Raw genomic sequence first — 21,039 nt, 5'->3', positions numbered from 1 at the left:
AAAAAAAAGGATCTGCGAACATGATGTAAAAAAAATATTATAATATATGTATACTTTTTGTTTTCACTTATTTAGTCACGATTAAGTCAAATTATTTGCCTAATTTATCACACAGCAATGCCAGTAAAAATACAAATGGAATTTCCAGCATAAATGATTAAACTAATTTTATGTTACATCTTGAGAACTAGATGTTTCTTTGCGTCTTTGACAAGAACAGGTCGCAGATCAGTGGAGTCGCTGAGTCGCTGTCTAGTTCCAGGAGACGATGATGAAGCTAAACTGATCTCAGGCCAGTTCATTCCAGAATCCACCACATACCGAGGAAATGCGTCAGCTCTTCGCCGGTGACGTGGCCGCTCTTCCCGGTGGTGGTGCCAGGTCTCCTCGGCTCCGGGCTCCTCCATTCACTGAACGTACCTGTGCCTATAAATCAACATTAACGGTACCTGTGTTCGGAAACAACGAGCCCGTTGCTTTTTGTCATCCGGTGTGTTTGTTTTAAAGCCGGTTAAACCAGCCATTGACTGCTGCCGGCCATGGAGACTCATGGCAACTCGCACAAGAAACAGAAGCTAAGCAACGCTGCCGAGAGCTGGGTGAGTTTTCTTTTCTTTTTTTCTTTTTTGGCCAAGTTGTGTTAGTTCAACCCGACGTTTCATCATGTCCGTCCACCTCCACACACCAGCTGCTAATGAGCTAACAGGCTAGCCGGCCAGGCAGCTAGTTTAATTAGCACATTTACCGTTAGCTCGACTGCTACACACCAAAGCTAGCTCTGTGTTTGAAGCCTTGCTAGCTGAAAATTGGCTAATGAGTTTTATTTGGTTTTGGAAAGGCTTCAACTATCTGGCGAGTGCCTTTGCAGCTGTGATAACATTACACACGAGGGTTCCAGCATCTTTCTGAGTGAAATACGGTTAGAAAAACCTCCTGTGCTTTTCATACGTAGCCTACTTCTGCAAGCACGAATGCTTGTTTGAAAATGGTTCAGATGCTCAGTGGCTAAGTCTGCACTACAGTGTCTTTGCACATCATGGTTTTTCACAATCCTTCATACAGTATTCTCACACAAACACACAGCAGAGTCAGTCTTTGTTATGCAACGGATAGATGACAACATGACACAAGTTGTGACAGGCTTCAAGTGTTCATAAGGTGTGTTGATATAATCTCAATGCCATGCCCCTCACGTTGGTAGTAAGACTCTGTTGCCAATCTGTGGTTCATTACATTGCAAGTTGTAAGTCAAAGACATTTAAGGAGAAGTCACTGTTGCAGATCAACCACAGAGTTTGCATTATGAGCATGGTTTTCTGAAATAAAGCAGTCTCGAGTATAAGACTTTATTCTGTGTTTCTACAGGTAATCTACTTCTGCATGCACAGTTGCTTGGTTTGATTTGTGCTTTTTACACTCAGTGGCTGGCTCTGCCTTGCAATATCTTTTAACTATCCTGTTCTTCCAGAATCTACCAGACTATCATCTCAGACAAATGCACAAACCCACAGCAGATTCATTCCACGTTATGCAACAGATAGATGACAGCAGGACACAAGTTCTGACAGGCTTTAACGGTTCATAAGATGACTTTGTACTGACCAAGAGGGCAAATAAGATCAACAAGAACAAACTATATAAGCCAATTACAATGCCGTGCCCCTCGAGTTATTAGTGAGATTCAGTTGCTGCTCAGTGGTTGGTTATACTGCCAGTTGTGATCCTCTATGCCAAGGACATTTAAGGGGAAATCACTATAGCTGATCTATCAAACAGTTTGTATCATGAGTGTAAATGGTTTCTGGAATAAGGCAGTCTCTGGTTAAACAAGTTTTTCTGTGCTTTTTGTAGGTGATCTACTTCAGCAAGCAGAAACGTTTGTTTGATTCACTGTTAAAATGCTCAGTGAGGAACTCTGCACTGCAGTATCTTTAACCAACATGGTTTTCTAGAATCCTACAAACAGCACAAACAATAATCTCAGACAAACTCACCAACACAGAAATAGTTAGTCAGGTGACAACTTTTTAAAATTTGAATGTATTTCTACCAAGAATGAACGCATTCTCAAATCTTAGGATTTAAAACCCATCTTTGGTTTTGCATTGCTGATTTAACCCAACAAGAACTTTGTATATGTCACCGTTGGTTATGGCAAAGCTGTTAGATAATAATTACTACTTTAAATGAGAATGCAAATGATCATTCCTTGCAGCTCTACATTCATGTTCTAAGTTTGTGTCATAATACAGAACAGCCTGCAGATTTCTGATTAATTATATAAGACCACTTTTAAGAAGATTTTTTGTATGATCAATTTTAAGTTTGTGAGGCTTGATGTGTTTTCTAAGAATATGTATTACTGGGCTGCAGGTGGGCTGATTTGACACTAAATCTGTATCATTTCAGGGAATGCAACGGGCAACTAATGTCACCTATCAAGCTCATCATGTAAGCCGAAACAAGCGAGGGCAGGTTGTGGGCACAAGAGGAGGATTCAGAGGATGCACCGTTTGGCTGACTGGTAGGTTACGAGATGTTAACAAAACACATTCCAGGATGGCATTAATTAATGAATGCATGCAAGTATTTTTTTTTTCCATAATCCTGTGCTTTTCTTCCTTGTAAAGGTTTGTCTGGTGCAGGGAAGACCACAGTGAGCATGGCTCTGGAGGAGTACCTTGTGTGTCATGGTATTCCCTGCTACACGCTGGATGGGGACAACATCCGTCAGGGGCTGAACAAAAACCTTGGTTTCAGCCCAGAGGACCGTGAAGAGAACATTAGGCGCATTGCTGAGGTGGCCCGGCTTTTTGCTGATGCAGGGCTGGTCTGCATTGCCAGTTTCATTTCTCCCTACAGTAGGGTGAGTGACTCTCCAGAGACAGTATCAGCAACTGAATGAGAGAATTAGATGATTACAGGAATATATGTGCCTAGGCATCACCAGCACAGTATACTGTCGTGTACTCTTGAAACAGAAAAATAACCAAACCTGTTGAGCCTCAAAAATGTAGTATCTTTCACTAACTGTTTGACTTCAGTCGTCTTTTGCATCTCATTTTGTGTATGGTTATTGTCTGTCAGGATCGCCTTAATGCCAGGAAGATCCACGAGGCTGCAGGCCTGCCTTTCTTTGAGGTTTTTGTTGACGCCCCACTTGACGTATGTGAGCAGAGGGATGTGAAGGGGCTGTACAAGCGAGCCCGAGCTGGGGAGATAAGAGGTACAGTATGATTTAATTCTGTTTGTTTGCAGTGTATGATCCCAACATTCACATGATAAAACTTGATAAATGACTTGACATTTGGCATGTAAGTCACATTCTGGAACAGCTCTTTTTTTAAAGCAGCAGTGCGATCCTGACTCAGTATTCTGTATTTTGTGTCATTTCTGAAAATCAGGTTGGTCTTTGTTAGTGTTCCTTTTGTCTTAGGGGTGTAATGCGAATCCATTTTCTGGATCTGTGTGCTTCACCCTAATATCTGTATTTATTTGTATCTTTTTGTATTTACACCACACGTGGTAAAAATTTGCTGCATTTGCTTTTTTTTTTGCATCAGATTGTTTTACATAGCCATTCATACTCCCCTTAGTTAGCTATTCAAAATATACAGACCAACAACAGTTTTTCTTTAATTAAATAAATGATAAAAACTATTTTATTTTCTGCAGTTAGAGTTCCCTTGTATGTGTCGTTTTCCCCAGACTGTTTCCCTCCTTCATGCCCGGCTTGTGTTGTAGTTTAGGCTTTGTACAATAAATTAAAGATACCAATGATGCATTTTATTTCCCTCCTCACTCTGCAAACATAATAAACAATACCTGTTCATGACCCATAGTTTTGAGAAGATATTGTAGGACAATGTTTTTTTTTTTGTTTTTGTTTAACCCAGACCCAAAACATTCAGTAATATCTCTACATAAGTTTTATGCCCAATTTTCATGTGTGTATAGACTCCTTATCCAACTAGTATAACCGGTAGTGGAAAAAGCCTTTCCCAAATTGCTTCACACAACCTGAACTATAACGTGTATAATGTGTGTGCCTGTCTGATAATGTAGCAGCATGCAGTTGTGACTTCTGCAGTGTTGAAAGTGATACAGAAATGTTAGTAAGAATGACTAAGTAAGTTTGCGGCTTCTATAGAGAAGTGACCAGGGTGTTAATTTAGACATGAACACGACACATTCTGTTGCCATAAGATTAAAAGAAAACTGATGTTTAAAGGAGACTTAAGTAACAGCTACATAAATGCCGGGATACACGGTTGAACATTACATTGTCACATGATGATCAACGCTCCAAATTTACCTCACCTGTCTGTGATTTTAATGTGGTGACTCATCAGTGGACGTATCATGGTGCACAACATCGTGAGGAAATACTGTAAAAAAAACAAAAAAACAAAAAAAAACACGGCTGTGATACAGTGTATACAGATTGCAGAGGCAAAATCACAGTCTATGTTTAGAATTAATTCTATTCTTTTTGTATTCCTTTGACTCTCCTCACCCTATGTTTGTAAGAACTTTAAACAGGTGACCTGCTGCAGCTTCTGCACTCTACATAGGATACCGTTTGCAGTATTGTGACCCCGCTTGCAATTAGGGGAAAGCACAATGGGTTAACCTTTCTTGCTTCAGCTTCCAGATAATAACTGGCTCTGCTACATTCACTCTGTACTACTAACACACCAGCACCTGTCTGCTCTCAGCACAGCACAGTTTCTTTACCACACAATCAGCTATTCCCTAATGTAAAGAAGAGAAAAAAGATATACTGTTGAAATTTATATTCTGTTTGTGTTTGTTCAGAGCACATTATCTGTTGATGTCCAAATGATGTATTTAGTTACACCCTAATTTGATAGTTGATGTTTGTTACTAATGACTTCCCTGATCAGTGGTCCATTTCTCGCTGCAGCTCTGCTAAACACACGTGTGCAGTAGTTTATGTATTATGGATAGAGTGGCTATACATCATGGTTGTACAGTTAATAATTAAAGGGTACAAAATACTTGGTTTACAGGCACCGTGATATGACACCATCTGTATTTTTTATACTGTGTTCATTTCACATCTGTAAAATAACAGAAGTACACAAGAAATAGTCTTTACTGAAAATGTGCCTTGGGAGTTGAATATATTGAATAAAAAACAACTCGAGCTGTGCATTAAATTTTCATTTTTTTCAATCAGGTTTCACTGGTATTGACTCAGAGTACGAGAAGCCAGAGGCTCCGGAGCTGGTGCTGAAGACCGACTCCTGCAATGTGAACGAGTGCATACAACAGCTTGTTGATCTGCTTCAGGAGAGGGTGAGCACCAGAAATATCATGCATTGTGTATATTTTTAATCAGCTATGTCCTCTTTAACGGCATCATTACAGAAAATGCGAGCGACTTAACACATAAAACAATGGCATCATCATATTGCCACTAGGGGGCAGGGAAGCATCATGTTTGTATGAATGATGTTAGTGCATCTGCACTTGTATGAATAAATATTTTGAATTATATTTAGTTATAAACCTTTACCAACATCTTCATTACGCAGAGTATTGTGTATTGATTTCTTTATAATTTGACATGGTGGTCCGTGGTTTGCACTGGCACCTCACAACTTTGAAGGGTTTGATGCCCATCCTGGGGTCTTCTTGTGTGGACTTTGCATGTTCTCACTGTGCCTGTGTGGGTTCTCACCAGGATTCTCCAGCTTCCTCCAACAGTCCAAAGACATGCTGAGATTAATTGGTGATTCTACATTGTCCATAGGTGTGAATGTTAGTGCACTCCAGCATGTATCCTGCCTTTGCCCTAAGTGGGCTGGGATAGGCTCCAGTCCCTCCCCCACGACCCTACAGAGGATACAGTGGTGTATAGATGATGGATAGGTTCCTTTATAATTGTTAATTTGACATTATCATGTTTAATTCTGTAGGATATAGTTCCTGTTGATGCCTCGTATGAAGTGAAAGAGCTGTATGTTCAGGAGAATAAACTGGATCTAGCTAAGGCGGACGCAGAGACTCTCCCGGCGGTACAAATTGGGAAGGTAGTTATGATTGTCTTTTCTAATATTCATAAATCTAAAATAAAATGAAGCAAAATAACTCTTTGTACTGTTCACAAAACATTAATAGTCCTCAATAAATCCATTGGTGTGTTTTCCTATAACCTGGTAGTTTGCACTTTATGATAAGTTGGTCAAAATGTAACCTGGTATGTGTGTATGCCACTGTTTGTATAATCCTCAGGTGGACATGCAGTGGGTGCAGGTGCTGGCTGAAGGCTGGGCCACTCCTCTGAATGGCTTTATGAGGGAGAGAGAGTTTTTGCAGTGTCTACATTTTGACTGTCTGCTGGACGGTAAGATGTAGTTTCAAATCATTGCTTTTACCGTGTAAAACAAAATCCTACCATTTCATTGTCAAAGAGAAGGCACTAGGTGGAGTCGAGTGCTCACAAAATGGATTACCAAAAAACAGCAGATGGTTTCTGTAGGGACATTTCTGCATTTTTCTCAGCACTTGGATGGAGTTGTTGAATTTTGTACATCACTTTCTGGTGCTGCTATCACTAAACTATCCTGCACATTTACTAGAATTTGAGTAAGCTCTGGTTTGTGTTTTATGTTGGGACTCCCCAGATGTTCTCTTAGTCAGCCTGTCCTTAGGGATGATTCAAGAGTGTCATTTTAACATTTTCAAGTTTGGTTTTATTTATAAAGGTTGAACCCTCTGTTGGCTGCACTCCTTGCTGTCCCTTTTTTCTGCGCTCCAGTAAAAAATGTAGCACTTTGAATAAATGGAGCATTAAATTAGATGAGCACATACTCCCGTTATGTGTCGCTGCAGCCGGCAATGAACATTGTGCAGTGTTGAATGTGCTGAGAGACTTAAATACGAGTTAACCAAGCGGGCAGAATCACATGGATAAAATCAGAAGTGAGGCTGGCCTACATGTAGATTCGGAAGTAATGAAATAATGATTCCATTTGCACCCAGCACTCTTGAGTGTCTCCATTTTTTTGGCAGACTTTAAAAAAAATGAATCATATTGAGTCTAGAGTCTGTTTGTGTAATTACAGCAATTTCTCATGTGTTGTTTGAAATTCCAGGACAAAAAGTCACTTTTACTACACATGTGACTACTTAAACGTCAGCTCTGTATTGTGATGCCAAATACTTTGTTAAATACACACACACGGAAATGAAAACAACACGATATATAGTGCGAGTTAACATAGGCTGTATTTAATTTTTTACATTTTGACAGGTGTATATAAAACAACTGAAGGATAAAACCATCTACATCTCACAGCTTAGAACAAAATTAGAGACAGACATATATAAATATAGATGTGAAAAGTCATGATTCACTTTCCTGTTCGTCCCAAGGGAAAGGGATGGAGAGGAAGAAGCTTTTGTATTGATTGACACCACACACCACCATTTGTCCATTTTCACTTCCTTCCTGGGATTTGACAGCGAAAGGATTGATTGCACACACACTAATGCTAAAACTGGTCGGGAAGCATAAAACTGCAGGTTTCGCTAATCAAGAAGTCTGGAAAAATAAACAGAAATACAAATTCAAGATTGTGTCTCCCTCGTTCAGACATTTGGCAGTCCTGCGTGTGCATTTTATTGGAACCAGCTGTGAGCTCTGCACTGTGACAGAGGGGACCAGAGAAGGGTCCAGGGGGAGGTGGGGGAAGCAGCAGTCAGCATCCCCTCCTGTCTACACAGTATTTCATGTGATGCGATGTGAAAAGCGTGCTGGTCTCAACGTTTTCATCAAGCTGGATGGCAAAATGAATGCGCCAAAAGAGCGCTGTCACCACACTTATCAAGTCGTGAAATAAGAAAGGGTCAAGCTCCACTGAAGCAGCAGAGGATTTTTCTTCTCGAGCTTCTTAAATTGCAGGTTTGAAGACACACTAGTCTGTGGTTGAGCTGTATATTCCACATTTAGCCTGGAGGCGTACAACATGATACTTTACTAGAATGGTTAAGCTGTTTTGTTGCACATACCTAACCTTTGAACATTTTAACCTGCCTTTCGTGATGATGACTTTCATGATTCATGTATTCATGACTGCTGTGCCTTAAAAAAGTACTTAGACTTGTATTCTAAAAAATGTACATAGTTAGAATAGGTATTTTTTGACACATTATTGACAGTGACAGAGAATTAAAAAAACTAAAAAATTTTTGCAGATTTATTTAAAATCAAAAACTGAAAACTTGCATTTGCCAAGTATTCAGACCCTTTATTCAGTACATTTGTAGACACCAGTTATAGCTTTGAGTCCTCTTTATGAAGTACAGTATGTCCAATCAATTACATTTACCACAGGTGAAGTGCTCTCAAGTTCTATATAATGCTCATAATTAAATCAAACAGGAGGCATCTGACCACAAGCTGAACTACAGGAAGAGGTCTGAACACTTGGATGATAGATGATATATTTCAGTGTCTGTTATTAATGAATTTGTAGGCATTTGAAAAGCGTTGTCACTTTGTCATTGTTGGTTATGGGATGCAGATTGGTGGGCTACATTCCATTTTTTCCTTTTTCAAACTGAAATCTACAGCAGCAATAAGTGCAAAAGAAAGAGAGAGGATCTGAATCCACTGTTCATTCAGTGTTTCTAACCAAAACACACCCTATGTATCCCTGAAACACTTTATTTTAATGCATTTTCTTTTTAACAAAGTATTGGCTAATGTGGTTTACCAAAAAAAAATAAAACAATTTAAAGATATAGATTTTAATATCAGTGTTTATCTACTAGCTTACAGTCATCTTCTTCTCAGGCTTTCTTTGGTAACATTTCTCCAACTTCTAATCATGGTACAGGTTAAAAATGCAAATGGTATCTTTTCGTGTAATTTGAATTGAATGAGTTGCATGCCACCACAGGCTGGGGTTAGGGTTAGGGAAATTATAATAGGTGATTGTTCAGCCTTCTGATTTTTGACTAAAAGATAAAATTGCTGAGATTAATGCTGAAAATAATCACTAGCTGTATGTTTGTAGTATTTTCCCTGACGCCTTTTCGTCCCATAGGTGGTGTTATCAACCTCTCAGTGCCTGTGGTGCTGCCAGTGTCAACTGCAGATAAGGAGCGTTTGGATGGTGTGACAGCTGTGGCTCTGGTCTATGAGGGCAGGCGAGTGGCCATCCTTCGTAACCCTGAATTTTATGAACACCGAAAAGAAGAGCGATGTGCTCGACAGTGGGGCACCACCTGCAAGGACCACCCCTACATCAAGGTCAGTGTCTGAGATGACAGATTCGTTCAGGGTCACAGTTTATTTTTCTGGAGTAGGGCTGGATATTGGCAATAATCTCCCATCGAGAACTGATTGGATTCCTTCACCGGAAGCTATGGTGCAGTCGCTGTTTATTTGGTGAGGCCCCTTTTCACATGTGAAGTCAAGGGGCACTTGAAATGGTTAAACACAGCACATATGTATGTGGCCCTTTTTCTTGGATTGATCCACAGACATAGTTTTTTTTCACTTTTATTAGGAAAATCAATCGTGACTTTTCTTTGCTGCCGATTTCTTCAAAGAAGAAGGCTGTTGAGCATCTTACATGACTCCTGCCAGGCCAGCAGTGGACAGGTTGGAATGATTTGAATCGTGGAAAACAAATCACAACCGAGCCAAGCGGCTATTGATCACATCATGTAGACACCTCTGCTGCTGACAGCACTCACATTTTTACGTACAGTTTGCCAGATCAAACTGAAATCAGTCCCTTTGTAAAGTATGGATATCAAAGCGTATTTACATGATAAATTACATGTCAACAAAACAAGTGACATGAATTAGTTTCTCTCTTTTTTTTTTTCCAACTTCAACTTTTCAGAGTCATTTCCGTTGAGTCCTCTCAGTCTCAGTGCTGGAGCTGTGCTTCTTTACTGCCTAGTCTCTATAAAATTGTCACTTTGTATCACATTAACATGGCACAGGCCAGTGTTTTCAGTAACTCTAGCTACGGTCTCAGAATTGCCACATGAGACAGGTGGAAGGTATTGCCTCATACAATAGCAGCCAGAATTAATTGGACTGAATTGCTGATTTTAAGCAGTTCTTAGAATTTATCTTGGAACGTCGATTTCCTGCACAGTCAACAAGAGAGCAACACTGATGTTTCCTTGAGTGTAAAATTGTATTAACTACACATGATGGGCTTAATTGTAAACACATTTCCTGTTTATAAAACTAGGGCAAATGCAAAAAGACTAAACCTGCACTACTTGTCAAGGCGTTATCATTTTGCTCATTTTAGCAAACGAATGCTATCTCGTACAGCTACACGTGGAAGACCAGCACCAGATGCTTCGACTAAGCACAGACATCACTTTAATCATCAGTCTGAGCAAAGGCAGGACAAAACGGGAAGACTGCTCACTAATTCACTGTTTATGTTGACACGACATCAGCCGGACATCTGCAAACAGCTGGATAACTAGCATAAGTTACCCAGCAGGGACAGACTGAAAAAAGTATAATTCACACACTGTCCACATGACTTTAAAGGCTTCCACTGCACTTTATCTCGCAGCCAGAAGAAATATCCTGTGGACAAACACAGAGTTCACATCAGTGTGCAGTCTTTTTACAGTCTATCCCTCTTTTTATATGCATTTTCTGAATTGACAAGATTGAGATCCGCAAACTGTGGCTCGCCCATATAGACTAACTATTCACGTGACATTGACTATCATAACACATGACGTTCTGCACAAAGGTGACATGTTTTCTGAAAAAAGACACAAATGCAAAGATCAGTTTCGGATTATTCAAGTCAAAATCACTTTTAATTAGTTTCTTCACTTCAAATTCAGTCCTATCATGAAAACTGAATTTAGAATAGGGGCTAATATGTCAGAAATGGTATAGAAGCTTAACTTTTGGCAAAAAATACTGAACAGCATCTGCAGAGCTCCAGACTGTCTGTCTCGGAGTGCTATGTGATAAACACTGTGCATGTGAAAGCAAACTGCCTCCCTGGATTCGGCACTGATAGAACACAGATCCCAGCTGGCCTTTTTACATTGCTTATGGAAAGACTGAATAGGTGGAGGAGTGGAGCTTTTCTCACAGTCTGTCAGGACGCCCAGTGTAATCACTTGATCTTTCTGGTCCACCCTCGTTTGCAGGTGTTATATTTGGATGCAGAGTCTCTTGCTCAGCCTCCACCAAAATGTGTTTGAGATTGGACTGTGCGAGTGCCAGCTTTCACCTTTCTGCTCACCCAACCCTTCTCCAAATATATCCAGGAATTATTTCCATCTGTGTCCTATCGACTTCTGTGGAGCTCAGGTAGACTCTGTGGCGAAGTAATGTCCCAGAATGGTTCTGCACATTCTGCAGAGAGTGACATTGACTTGTAGCTGTAAAAGAACGGAACTGTCTGGCCTTACTGACAAAGACGTTTGTCAAATTGCTTTATTGCTTCCATCTGTGTGAACTTACAGTCAGAGTTAATTTTAAAAGTTGCTTTATATTCTCATTGTTTTCAGGATTAGTGAAGTTGGTCAGCCATTTTTGTATTGGCAAAGGTTCAAGACAGAACTAACAGTGTCCTACGTGGTGATTTCACTCCCTGGGGTCAGACTTACTGTAAACCTCACTGACTCATTTTAAAACCCTCTGCTGCTAAAATTTCTGGCCAACTTGAGCACCAGACAACAGCTGTCTCAATATTTCAGCGCAGTTGGCAGTCATTTTTAATTTTAGTGCATATCTTTTTTTGTCTCACCTTGTTTATGATGCAGTCTGGCTTGACGATGTGTTTTAAGATGCATTAGAAGCTGCAACGTTCATAAATTGGTACCATGACTCTTCACTGTCAACACCTGATGCCTCAGTGCTGGCTTTAAACATATGCTGTGTGCTCTGTATTTCCACAACTGTCATTCTTTATCCTCTCCAACTTAACATGTGTGTTCAGCCTGCTTTGATTAAGGTCTCACTCATTAAAATGTGTGTGTATGTATACAGAAGTGTATGCTTAACTCCCTGCACCGGAGCCAGTCTGTCAGCACACCTCTGTACTGATAGCTGCAACATTTTTATCCTGTTTCTTTTCAATAAGAAATGACCAGCTCAACATAACATGTAGTTAATCCACTTTTTCCTGTTTACCTATCCGTCAGTCAGACAGGAGCCCTTTCCACCAGAAGCTATGGTTGTAGTTGCTGTTTATTTGCCTAGGCCCCTTTTCACATGTGAAGCCGTGGGGCACTTAAGTGGTCAAACGGAGGCCTCCTCCTTTGGCTTATCCATGTGGACATTATACTTTCCATTTACTTCTGTTGGGGAAAATAAATTGACTTGTCTATGCTGCTGGTCTCTCCAAAGAATAAGACTGTTACGCATCTTTCATGACTCTTATCAGGCCAGCAGTGGACAGGTTGGATGAACTGGAGTGTGAAAAACAAATTGCAACATGAAGCTGAAATTTTTTTGCAACGAACGCAGCCAAGTGGCTATTTTTCACATCACGTAGACACCTCTGCTGCTGACAACACTTTATGTACAGTTTGCCAGATGAAACTGAAATCAGTCCGTTGGTGAAGTATAGATATCAAAGAGTATTCACGTGATAAATTACATGTCAACAGCATCAGTGACATGGATTTTTTTTCCTTTTTTTTAATCAACTCCCAAATTATCTTTTTGATTTTATTTCTGGCCTTTTTTTTGGAGTTCTTTAAGTCTCAGTGTTGGAGCTGTGCTTCTTTTTGTAGACATTTGTCTCTTTGTATCACATTAACATGGCACAGGCCAATGTTTTCAGTAACTCTAGCTACGGTCTCATAAGAGCCACAGGATGCAGGCAAAAGATATTGCCTGAAACAATAGCAGCCTTTGCCTGGATCCTGAGCACTTTGGTGACATTGTTGGATGAATCTCAGGAGAGGAAAATTTCTCTCCAATGTGGTCATGAGCTCATCACCAGGTTTCACCATGGAACACAATCTGATTTTGTCTCTGCACTGTTATTGAAATTAAGGTAGCAGTTGTGACCAAATGCAGAAGGATAGACAAGCCAGAGTTTTGTTGGCTGTTTAACGACACACTGAGACTTTGATTTATGCCTCTGTGTCCCTGTTGCAACTGTGTAATAACTCAGGGGTTTTATTAGAATTCAGACAGGCCGGCCTCCAGCGCAGTGAAGTTTTTAAGGACCATAGTGTCTTAAGTCTGGGTTATGTTTGAGTTGTGTTCACTGTCGTGATCATTGTGGCTCTGTTTTCAGATGGTGATGGAAAGTGGAGACTGGCTGGTTGGTGGAGACCTGCAGGTTCTGGACAGGATCTATTGGAATGATGGACTCGACCAGTACCGACTGACACCCACTGAGCTCAAACAGAAGTTTAAAGAAATGAATGCAGGTATGGTTCAGTAAGTTCAGTTGGCCTTGGTTTATTTTCAGTTAGAACTGAAGTAAAATGGTGACGACATCTTGGACCAGGGAGGGCGATGATAATGTCACAACAATTATCAACTGCTCCCTTTTTTTTCTTTTAAAGAAGAGGACAATTTTGGATAGTCCTCTCGCTCCAGTATTTTTATTCTTTGTTTAGACTTTGGTAAAGCAAGAGAGGAGTTGGAGTAGAGAGGTCACAGGAGAAATGACTGGTGTGATTCAGTCCTTCACCAGTGACACACACTGTATGCGGTTCCAGAGGTCAGGCAGTCAGCAGCTTGATTATCTATGGGTACATTGTGGCCTGTTGTTTGTCTTGTACAGATGTATACGGATATGTGTGTGTGATTGTAGTTTAAAAAACCTTTCTACACCATTCTCTTTGTTTAGATGCCGTATTTGCCTTCCAGCTCCGTAACCCAGTCCACAACGGCCACGCTCTTCTGATGCAGGACACCCACAAGCGTCTCATCGAGCGAGGTTACCGCCGGCCCGTTCTGCTGCTCCACCCACTGGGGGGTTGGACCAAAGACGATGATGTGCCGCTGCCTTGGAGAATGAAGCAGCACGCTGCTGTGCTGGAAGAGGGCGTCCTAAATCCAGACTCGACCATTGTTGCTATTTTTCCTTCACCCATGATGTATGCAGGGCCAACTGAGGTAATGATTATCAAAAAATGTCACATTGGCCGTTGCATGTTTGAAGTTTCTTTAAACAAAGGCATCATGTTTTCTTCTGAGAACAAAATGGCTGCAGCGCTGAATAATGACAACAGACACAGAGGGACGAGAACTGTCACATACTTTGTCTGCAATTTTTTTAGAGTGAAAAATGGCAGGAAAGGGGATTTACTATTGTCTTGGGACCCTCTGTTCAGTGTTTCCATGCCATACACAAACATCTCCGTGTGACTGAGCGTAGCTGTGTAGCTGGGAATCTTTTAATCATTCACTTATGATAATGGGAAAGCTATGGCACAAATTATTGAGAGCAGATTGCAGGCTTGTGGATGACAGGCAGTGAATTTATTTGGTTTGTATTTCTGAATGAGAGGTTTTGAGGGCCAGGCACAATCTCAGTCTTAGTGTTCTAGTTCTGCCTGTGTTAACCCATTACAAACAACTTATACTCTTGGTCTGCATGTAACTCAAATAATAGAAATCCCTCTGATAGGAGCAGACTGCTCTTTAGCAACACACTGAAAGCCTGCCTGGAGCTGAAACCACTTGTTTTGTAAGTCTAATCTAGAAATCACAGATCCTGAAATACACAAATTACATAGGCACAAACCCAATGGCAGTATTGTTGGTAATTGTCAAGGATTAATGGGTAGATTTAACAATTGTTGATAATGAGAAACAGAAGAACCTCAGTGCTTATAGTGACTGCAAGTCCCTCAGGGGAGAAATTGAAGCAGGCTGACTCGCTGAACTTATATGGAGGTAGTTTAGGTCTGCTCAAAAGTGAAAATTGTGAAGACAGTTCATGTTTTCAGATTTCAGCTGATCTTCTATAATTTTACTCTAAACTACATTTTGTAGTTTCTTTGTATAATTTTAAAGCTTTCACTTCACTGTGAGAAGTGCCCTGAGATCACATATGTAATGAGTTAGTGCTATAGAAGTAGAATGAATTGAATTGTCATATAGAATATTTTGAGTTGACTCTTCATTCACTGGAAAAATACTTGCAAAATAAGTAATATTTTCCTCTAGTGATTAATAAGTAATTCAATATTATTTATTTAATATTGAATTAATTATTGAGAATAATTGTGATAATTGTAATTTCAACAACCTGTATAAACTCGTCTCCTGTAGCTGTGTGTCAGTCCAAAGACTGGTCTGGCTATGTGAGAACTGGACATTTTCAGTTTGGTCCGGTGTTCAGTGTTTGATTGATGCTGCCATCCTAAAAAACATGCAAACGATCAGACAACTGAGCCACTGAGCAGTTGGGTGGAAAAAAAAGTTTATTTTGTTTCTTGTTGGAGATGCAGACAATAACAAGTAGATAGTGAAAGGGGAGCAGAAAGCCATATGAAATGCACAGGCTTATGACCTCGGATTATCCGGTCAATCAGACTATAATATCGTAATTAACTGGTAAGTGCTCATGGGATGCTGTCCATTCAGGACCAGTTCTGGCTATCTCCGCATGTCCGTCATCATTTTCATGTGTTCCAAAATTGGGTTTTGGACCAAATGCCACACTCAGCTTCACTTATTCGCTATTGCTAATTAGTAAGTGTTAGCATGCCTACATGCTAAACTAAGATGTCGACCACAGTAAACATTATACCTGTTAAACATGACCAACGTAATAGTTATCAGTTAAATTGTCGTGCTTTAGTTCTGCCTTGTAGAACCACGAACATGTTCATAAATCCTGGACAAGTCAAGCTATGTTTCTTCCAGAGCTACAGTTTTTCTTTTTGCTTCTTGTCCACAGGTTCAGTGGCATTGCAGAGCACGAATGGTGGCTGGTGCCAATTTCTATATTGTGGGACGTGACCCTGCAGGCATGCCGCATCCCGACACAGGAAAGGACCTGTACGAGCCCACTCATGGAGCCAAGGTCCTTACCATGGCTCCAGGCCTCATCACGCTTGAGATTGTACCCTTTAAGGTCGCAGCTTACAACAAGGTCAAAAGAGCAATGGACTTTTATGACCCTAAAAAGTAAGTCCTTCTTTATGTTATAAATTCATTGTCCCAGTTTGTTTCCTGTGGTCTTTAAGTTTATTTATGATGATCATGGAAAAGAGGGGTGGCTTACAGGCCGTGCTCACTCACATTAAATTAAAAAGCTTTTTTGTAGTCTTAGCCCGTAGTAATACCTCACATTTAGCCCAATTAGACCGAGCAGCCTAAACAGTAATTATATTCTCTAAATTAATTACTCATTAGGCTTGTCTTGTTTATAAAAAAAATCTCTTTCATCCATTTTCTGTCTTTCTTCTTTTCTATCTGCAGTGAAACGCCAAGCCAAGAATAACAGCGATTGTTTTTCTTTCTTATACAGTTAAATGGTTTAGTGGATTAGTATGAGCTTTGATGTTGCTCAAAATTACAGAGACCTGCCATTAATTAAAGTCGGTATATGGACACTGCACGTGATGACTAACAAAAATCATGCAAATTCTTTGCCTTTCCTCCAGGTTTGATGCAGCCTCCTCCGTCGGGTTATGCAACTGTAGCTGTGCTCAGCCAGAAATGTTGAAATGAGATGTAGCCAGACTAATCAAAAGATTTGCTTTGTTTTCCATGATGCATATTTATGAGTCCAAAGTGAACAGTTGATCAGGGACATCTAGTTCTTCTGTGAAAACAAGTAAAACTGCTGATAGAAATAGTATGTTTTAATATACTACGAAAAACATTTTTTTTTAGGTTTCTTTGGCTTTGAAGTGAGGTCACCAGCTGAGTGCTCTGTGTTCTGAAACACCTCATCAGGTTTTGAGGGAGAAGCGCTGTTGTTTGGTGAATGTCACCTATTTCACAGTTGGATTCAAACTGTATGTATCCAGCGTCTTAATGAGAGGGATTATCTTTAAAATAGGGTTATATTGTTTGACAATACCACTAACAGTCAGTCTGGAGTATTTGCTGAAGTAGACATAGCAGTAAAATAAAACAGTTTGTTGTTATCAGTGTTAAATTTAAGGATTTAAAGCTTTAATTTAGACAAATATGTAAAAAAAAAAAAAACCCAAAAGGATACAAACATCCACAAAACAGAAACAATGAAGTACAAGCAAAAAATATCTAAATATTAAGGCTGGTCCGAATTGCAATTTTTGGTGTCCGGATATTCGGGCCCAATTGATTGCGCGGTCGGGGGCGTGGGTGAGTATTTGGACCGCAAAATTGATATCCAGATACCACCACAAATATTCGGATGTTTGGGTCCAGCCCTACCAAATATACGCAAAAATGTCACACTTTAGGTAAATTATGAACAGGTTTAGGGTTAAATACGTATATGTTGTATATTGTCATTTTAAAAAAGGATTTCACTCTCTTTAGCAAAATGCACCACATTTAATTTTTTGCTATGTAATATCATTTGTCCATCATTTTCATGCTAATGCAAGTGAGTAAACTCAAGACTACTGGAATTCCAAAGTCTGTAGTGGTCACTTGGTTAGATTTATGGCATTCCATTCCTTCAAACTCGCTCGCCTCGCCAGATTTCAGGAGGAATATGGATGCTCAGCTTAATCACAATACCCCTCAGTCTCTCTCTAAGGCATAATGGCTCACATCGCAGCAAGCTGTTTCTAATTTGACACTGTATAAAAATGTTCTCAGAAGAATTTGCCTGGAGCTCCCTTTACCTTACGCCAAGGGATCTGCAAAGTCTTCTTCACAGAGTCTTAATGTTTCAGAGCTACAAGCTGCTCTCTATCATGTGATAACAATTAGAAAATTTACTCCTTCAATAGCATGGCTTTGGCCCTCTCTGAATGTGAGCTCAGTGCAGATAAGTGTAAATGTCTGTTAACAAGATGTTTAAAACTGTCTTGATTATCCCTCGCAGTAATTTATAGACGAGGAGAGTGAAGATGTGAGTAACTTGTGCCAGGGCTCTGCTCAGAGCTGCTCTGAGCTGAATATTGTCTATGGTTGCTTGCAACACATGAAGATGTTCGGATCTTTTCTTTAACAGGTGAACTCAATGTGCAGTGAGAAGCCGATATGTCATAAAAGCAGGAGGAGAAGACGTCTGAAAGATATTAAGTGTCTGCACAAAGAGAATTCACGACCTGATAATTGAAAAGCTGTTCTTCCATGCAGACAGACAGTTTGATTGTATTGTGTGGTGCACAAACACCCCCAAATGTAGGTCTTTTACAAGCATTAACTAAGGCAGTGTTAATGCTTGTTGGTTTTTTTGTTTATTCATTCAAATCTGTTTATGAATTGTCATATAAAAGTCTGAATTCCTGGCATTTCCTGACACGGCCAAATACATAATAAAAACACCACACTTATCTTTTTTATCGACACATAATGGACCCAAACCATTTTCTGACACACCCTACCCATAGAATTTATTTTTTTTATTATTTAAGCTGGCTGCTCTCCTCCTCCAGTAGGTGTACAGAACACTGAATGTGCTTCTGTTTTGATACTTTCTTGAATCTGATCGTTGCCAGACATTTGTTTTATGTTGCATCGCCTTCCATCAGTCAGAGCGGTTAAAAGAATTATGGCTTAAATCGAAAACAAAACTCAAGCTGTTTTTTTTGAGGAGCAGAAAGCCGTCTTGAAAAACATGCAATATAGGACATTTCGATTTAAAACGGCTACTATCAATGCTTTTACAATCACAGTATGGCAGTGTTAAAGAGGTAGTGGTGAACCTACACAGAACCATCATGAGAATCTGCAGTATATCTCAACCTCATGGAGCTTTATAGAGAGTTTCAGCTGTTTCTGTTCACTCTCACTGCTCTCATATGGTTGTTTTTGGCCGCAGCAGGAAACGGCTTTCACTGTAACTATCTGCTCGGCAGCACATGGTGGACAGACAGCATTTTTTTCCTAGCTGGTGAACATACTGGAGCAGGTGGGCATGAACACGACTCCAAATGAAAGTTTGTTAGTTACAGCTGAATGTGTAAATAAATTGTTTGATTGCAAATTTACACCATTAACATAAAACATGATAATATATCAGTATTTCTTGCAAAACCTGATTTCCCCCAAGAAACCAAAAAAATCTGTTGTTTCAGGTCGAGGTTGAGTTTGGCAGTTCCTCGTCATTACAACAAAAACGATTTTGTGGCAGACAGCAGTGTGTAGTAAAAACCCAGAAAGTACCTTAAACATAAATCTCAGCGTTGACAGTCGGCCGTACTGGCTTCACTTTCCAACCGCTGTTCCTCTAGCATGCTAGCACTCGCTGCGTCGTGACATTATCTTTCCTCCCACAGAGCGATTTTAGAGGAATTTCTAGTTGTGAGAAATGGTCAGCAAATGAAATGCAGTTGAGTAATATATTCCCATACGCAAACAATCACTGCGCCTCATTTCACAGGGTGGGATGTGTCACAAGATAGTGTTATGAGAGCTTCATTTTGGTTTGCAGAAATGTTAACTGGCCTGCTCCTTGATCCAACTAGTTCTAAAACAGCTGCTGGCGCTGTTGGCTCATGGTGCCTGTGTTGTTGATAAGTATCTTTCCATTGATTGAAATACGCCTGTTGCTCAAAACTCTCTTTTCTGTCTTTTTCTTTTTAATTGCAGCCATCAAGATTTTGATTTCATCTCAGGCACACGCATGCGTAAAATGGCCCGCGAGGGAGAGAACCCTCCCGACGGCTTCATGGCACCGAAGGCCTGGGCCGTGTTGAAAGAATACTATAAGTCACTGGAAAAGGCCTGAAGGTCGAGTCTCAGATGAATAAAAACATGGGAACACAAGAGTTTCTGCTGATGTTTAAAGAGATGAATGTGGGGACCACTCACTCACTTCTATCAAAAACCACGCTCTGGCCTCTGTCTGTCATTTTTATTCTAAACTGTCAGTCATGAAACTGGTCTCGGTTTTTAGTCTCGTCACATTTGTGTTTTAGCTGTATGTGCTTTATTTAACCAAACTTACTCTGACTGTGAAGTGTAGTAGGAGAGGTCAGTACTGAGAAGTTAATGTCAAGAGAACAAAAAAAATAATGTTTTTTTCAAAGTAGATGTTTTTCTTTCTCACTAACTTTATGACTGTATATTCTTATGACTGGTTACAGAAGTGTTACATAAAAATCTAAAGATCAAGAAGGCTCATATTGACCTGTATGAAAAGTACTGTTGACCAGTACTTTAATATCCTGGAGTGAATGTTGGGTATTTGTGATTTCCAAATTTACAAAGAAAAAGTTACTGCAACTGCTCGTCCACGAAATGCACTTCTGAACCTCAAATGAGTAGCTTTGTACTGTATGTGTGCAAGTGGCTGTGGCGAATGCTTCAAATTTGGTGTACACAAGTATTTGAGTAAAAGTTGAGTGCCTTGGTCTTCAGAAAGTCAATTCACACGATGTCTTGTTTGAATTAGGAACCACACCTGCTTTTTGTCCCACTTGTCAGCATTAAAGATGTTTTTACAAGATGTACAACCCCAACCTTCCTCAGTTTAATTTCAATCTTTTTAACATTTTTTTTTGTTTAGTCTATTTATTCTGTCCTAACATTGCCACATTTCTCTTTTTAACTGTGTTGTGCATGTAGTTTTGGTGCTTCAACATCTTGGTATTTTGTTACTTTTTCATCATTTATATTTTTTTTCCTCTGAAGGGTTGCTAATATTTTCCATGTGGTAATTCATTTTTAAGAGTCGGCCTGTATAATCAGATGGTTGAGGGTTACCAAGGGATCAGATTTGTAATCTTCCTTGTCCAATAAACCATTTTTAGCAAAAAGAACAATTTGTTTACTTTTCCTTCCTCTAATCTTTGCATTTGTTACACAGTGCATGGTATGTGTTATATATGTTTTTGTCTTTTCGAGCACACCAAAGAGTTTTAAATAGATAACATGTTCTCCATTTGAAATGACCACATAGATTTTCTTGTTTT

General features: G+C 39.8%; 1 protein-coding gene across 1 annotated transcript; it reads left to right on the top strand.

The window, feature by feature from the left end:
- The first annotated feature begins 375 nt into the window (after positions 1 to 375).
- On the top strand, positions 376 to 20,886 carry papss1 (3'-phosphoadenosine 5'-phosphosulfate synthase 1). Its single transcript, XM_008287285.1, has 12 exons — positions 376 to 599; positions 2,410 to 2,524; positions 2,631 to 2,866; positions 3,088 to 3,226; positions 5,204 to 5,322; positions 5,946 to 6,059; positions 6,262 to 6,373; positions 9,081 to 9,286; positions 13,290 to 13,425; positions 13,851 to 14,119; positions 15,912 to 16,141; positions 19,715 to 20,886. Exons 1-12 carry the CDS (start codon positions 540 to 542, stop codon positions 19,851 to 19,853), a joined length of 1,875 nt encoding a protein of 624 aa, XP_008285507.1. The 5' UTR covers positions 376 to 539; the 3' UTR covers positions 19,854 to 20,886.
- The last annotated feature ends 153 nt before the right edge of the window (positions 20,887 to 21,039 follow it).

Source organism: Stegastes partitus, unplaced genomic scaffold (genome assembly GCF_000690725.1).
Source record: "Stegastes partitus isolate 25-593 unplaced genomic scaffold, Stegastes_partitus-1.0.2 Scaffold11, whole genome shotgun sequence".
NCBI lineage: Eukaryota > Metazoa > Chordata > Actinopteri > Pomacentridae > Stegastes > Stegastes partitus.
The sequence above is the reverse complement of the archived record's forward strand: the minus strand, read 5'-3'. Positions and strand labels throughout refer to the sequence as shown.

What these genes read in the sequence shown, in the direction of transcription:
- papss1 (XM_008287285.1), top strand. Translation starts at nt 540, where the DNA reads ATGGAGACTCATGGCAACTCGCACAAGAAACAGAAGCTAAGCAACGCT. An exon ending in TCATTTCTCCCTACAGTAGG is followed by an intron (nt 2,867 to 3,087) that starts GTGAGTGACTCT and finishes ATTGTCTGTCAG; the next exon opens with GATCGCCTTAATGCCAGGAA. An exon ending in GACTTTTATGACCCTAAAAA is followed by an intron (nt 16,142 to 19,714) that starts GTAAGTCCTTCT and finishes TTTTAATTGCAG; the next exon opens with CCATCAAGATTTTGATTTCA.